Raw genomic sequence first — 4,025 nt, forward strand, 5'->3', positions numbered from 1 at the left:
TCTCAGAGCCCCATGTGTGCATTGTGCATTTACTAAAACATATACATGTACACACACCCACCCACACATAGAATATAGATAAATAGAGATATAGATATAGATATAGATATGTATAGATATACATAGATAGAACAATAGCATGCGTGCACACGTCAGAGAGAGAGAGAGAGAGAGAGAGAGGGAGAGTGAGAGAGAGAGATTAGGACATGCGAACATGCGAGACGCTTTTAGGCTTTTGGTTTCCAAACTAACTCAACAAGAGTGCATGAATTCTCATGGATGCCACGGCTTCATTATATTGAGAAAGAGTAGAAGAGAGACTTAGCTAGGAAGAATAACGCTAGAGAGAAAAAACATTCTTATTGAAAAATATTTTTTAGATTTTAAAAAATTGAGAAAATATTAAATGGAGAAGTACCTCTAACGAGTAAATTGAAGCATAGATCATACAAAAGTATTATACAGTGCACGTAGCAAACTGGAGAAAGAAACACATATGAAAACTACTCCAAGGTCCAAAGCCTTGGAAGCTGAACTGATGTATTAAAGTAGCTGCCAATATACTTTGAAGCTGAACTGATGTATTGAAGTAGCCGCCAATATATAAGGTTGCTAATAATACACAGCCAGCCCTTTCTGCACTACTCCACCGTCTCCATGTCTTGGTACTCCACCGTCTCCAAGTTGAACAGATGTATTATCGGCACATTATGTATTATAGAGAGTCAGTGCCAACGTATAAGAGCTCTACCTGGAACGTACAAAAACAGGCAAACCGTCCTTCATTTTCATTGTCAAAGACAGAGCATAGGTTGGTTCGTATCCGTGAGGCACTTCAAAGGTGAATTGATGAATCAAAGCCGCTGCCACAGATTTCATCTGGATGATGGCCATCTCCTTCCCAAGGCAAACTCGCGGCCCTCCTTGAAATATTGGAAACTTGAACGGGTTCTCTTGCACAAAATTTCCGTGAGAGTCTAGCCATCTCTCTGGTTTGAACATCAAACAGTCTGCTCCCCAAATGCTCTCGGTCCGGCCCATGGCATACGGGTGGTAGTTCACCTGCGAGCCTTTTCTCACAACGGTCCCGTCCGGGAGAACGTCTTTCTGCAGAGCCAATTTTGTGTCCTGCGGAACAGGGGGGTACAGCCTCATAGCCTCGTGGATTGCAGCGTGCAGCAGCTGCATTTTCTTGAGCTCTTCAAAGGAAAATACTTGCTGGTACGGCATTCCCTGATCTGCCTCTTGCATTTCACTAGCCACCGCCTCCCTCCGACTTTGCACGACTCCATGTATTTCCTCATAAATTGCATTTTCTACGTCAGGATTGAGACTTAGCAACCAAAACAGCCAGCTCAAGCCAGTAGATGAGGTATCTCTTCCAGCTAATAAGAAGCTTATGACGATATCTCTCAATAACTCATCAGATTCGGCCTCGGTCTTTGCATTTTGGTCTCCTGGTCGGTCCATGCAGTTTTTCGGACCTGCCATGCATTTTGCTTTCTCCATTTCTACCAGACAAAGAAACCTGAACAACAGGTCCCTACGGCAGTCTGTCTGATTTGTGGTCATCGCTAGATGCTCTTTTCTACGTTTGTGAATCACATCCGTAGCAAAGGTGTGGACCACGTGCAACACTTCTCTCATTCGTTTCTCTGAGCCGAGATTAAGGGCACGCTTGAATTTCCAAAACCAAGCAGCTGTCAGAAACCTCTCGCAACTCAGCTCTGTAGCATCATCGAAGGCCTTTGCGAAAGGTACAATAGTGAGAGAAGGGTTGAGACAATTGGGATCAACTCCTAACGAGATTTGGCAAACATTGTCAAATGCAAACCTCAAAAATAGGTCTTGCAAGTCTACAAGATTGCCTTTATCACGTGCTGCGATCAGCACAGGCAACAAACGTGAAGTGATCTCCACTTGAACAGACTCAAAGATGAAGCTTCTAAGCGTATGGGACGTAAACTCGTAACTGGCAGCTTTTCGTTGGGACTTCCACAATTCGCCGTCAGCATTGAAAATACCCCGGCCGAGCATGTCCTCCATAATCATGATAAATCTGTAGCCTTTGGGATAATTATGGAAATTGCTCTTCAAAATATGCTCTACATTTGCGGGGTTGGCAGTCGTCAACATTTCGATGCCGAAGAGGACAGTTCTAATCGTGAGGGACGGAGACTTCTGCAGAATCTCTGTTATCCAGTCATAAATTCTGCTCTTGTTTTTCAAGACCGAGAAGAGCGAGCCGAAAATGGGGTAGATTGGACCTCCGGGATTCTTCCCATGAAGAGGGTGTTGCAGCCACCAGAAGAAGTAAACGACGGCTATGGATATACAAGAAGCTGCAACAGCAACGGTGAGCGGGAGGGAGGGGTAGGGGAATGCATCTGAGATCCGTGGGGAGAGAGAGAGGAAGCTGATCATGGCTGGGAAACGGTTTCAAGATTGAGGAATGGATAGAGGACAAGATGGGCCGCTACTGCGTTGTCAGTGGTTAAAAAAGAGAGGATGGGCTAGGGCAGGAGCAGGAGCGAGGCTAAGAAATGGATGCGTTAGTGTGCAATGCAACTAACTAAATATATAGATGGGCAATGCGGGATGGCAAAGCAAAGGAAGGGCTGTTGGGAACGAGTGAGAGAGCAAGAGAAGCTGCATGGCAGAGAAGGTGAGGTGTCAAGGACGCGGTAGGAACGTGGCAAGGGACCCATGAAAAGCCGATGATGGGTACTGTTTGACGAAAGTGGGCATGCAGACAAAGAGGCGGTCGAGAGAAGGAAGAGGCTGGGAGGAAGCCTACGAAGGATGGAGACGACGTACAAAAGCATGCAGGTACCCGAAACAAGAGACGCTTATTCTTTTTGCAAGAAGTGAATAAGAGACGATAGTCGCCGTCCACCAACCTCTTCCCCTAACCCCCCACCTCAACTTATTGCTAACCTCTCCCTCTTTGTCACACCCAACTCCCATCGTCCTCTCTCGTCCCCCTCCTTTCTTCAAGTTTGTTGGGTAGGCGTACCTTCTCATTTAACTCCGAGCCTTTCATTGCTCCAGCTCGGGGGCCTGTCCCGCTCCCCCCCACCCCCCTGTCCCTTTTCCCTCCGTTTACAATCATACACTAACCAATAATACATAAGAAACTTGCCCCCCTTTTCGCTTTAATACACAAGGATCTCATTGCTTTCCATTTCTTCGTTTGTACTTTGGAGAATATCCTCCCTCTCATGTGAAACAAGGATTCTCTCCACCCCTGAACCTAGAAAAAGCAAATGACAAATGCCATGCATCTTGTCACATCACTAGTGTGTAGAGAATAGTGCTCGATGTGAATCATTCGACACAAGGCAATCTTCTCGCTTTTCTTCATATTTGTTGTTAAGAGCAATTCAATATCTTTTAAGTATAAAATTTTCCTCTTACATTGCAAATTAGAAAACTATAAATGATTTCTTGTACCTAAATATACAAATGTGCAAGTCTACTAAAGATGTTAAAAGAGAGCGAGAGTCAATTCAATGTGCTTTTAAATCTCTCTCTCTCTCTCTCTCTCTCTCTCTCTCTCTCTCTCTCTCTCTCGTGATTGCACCTATGGATTGATTGCACTTATGGAAAACATATATCTTTTTGTCTTCTCATTATGCAAAATAGATTATATGAGAAGATGTGAAAATAAGTGTAATGTGCTTTGTAGTGTGAGATTCCATTTAGTTTGCATATTATAGCCATGCAGCTAGGCCAATTATATATGAGTAGTTCAAGTTTATAACAAATCAATACCTTGCTTGATTTATAAGTCAATTACCTTTCAACATGTACATAGCGTATCCATGAAAGTAAAGCACATGCAAATCACTTTCAAGTCCATTTCATCACTTAATGAAGCCTTTTACTTGATAGGTAGTGAAAGAAGGAGATGCATTCATCCTAGCCTAATTGATTGAAGCCTCAACCATAGTGTATTTAAACATTCGGTAGAGAGTATCTTTCATCTAATATTCACTGTGAAGAAAATCTTAGATGTGACATAC

General features: G+C 43.7%; 1 protein-coding gene across 1 annotated transcript; it reads right to left on the minus strand.

Moving 5' to 3' along the window:
* Window positions 1-402: 402 nt before the first annotated feature.
* Window positions 403-2,603, minus strand: LOC147904262 (cytochrome P450 94C1-like). The gene has a single exon (XM_087385563.1). It carries the CDS (start codon window positions 2,422-2,424, stop codon window positions 748-750), a length of 1,677 nt encoding a protein of 558 aa, XP_087241689.1. The 5' UTR covers window positions 2,425-2,603; the 3' UTR covers window positions 403-747.
* Between the last annotated feature and the right edge of the window lie 1,422 nt (window positions 2,604-4,025).

The sequence above is a fragment of the Dipteris shenzhenensis genome, chromosome 2 (genome assembly GCF_047967505.1).
Source record: "Dipteris shenzhenensis isolate YYH24624 ecotype China chromosome 2, Dip_SZ_1.0, whole genome shotgun sequence".
Taxonomy (NCBI): Eukaryota; Viridiplantae; Streptophyta; class Polypodiopsida; order Gleicheniales; family Dipteridaceae; genus Dipteris; species Dipteris shenzhenensis.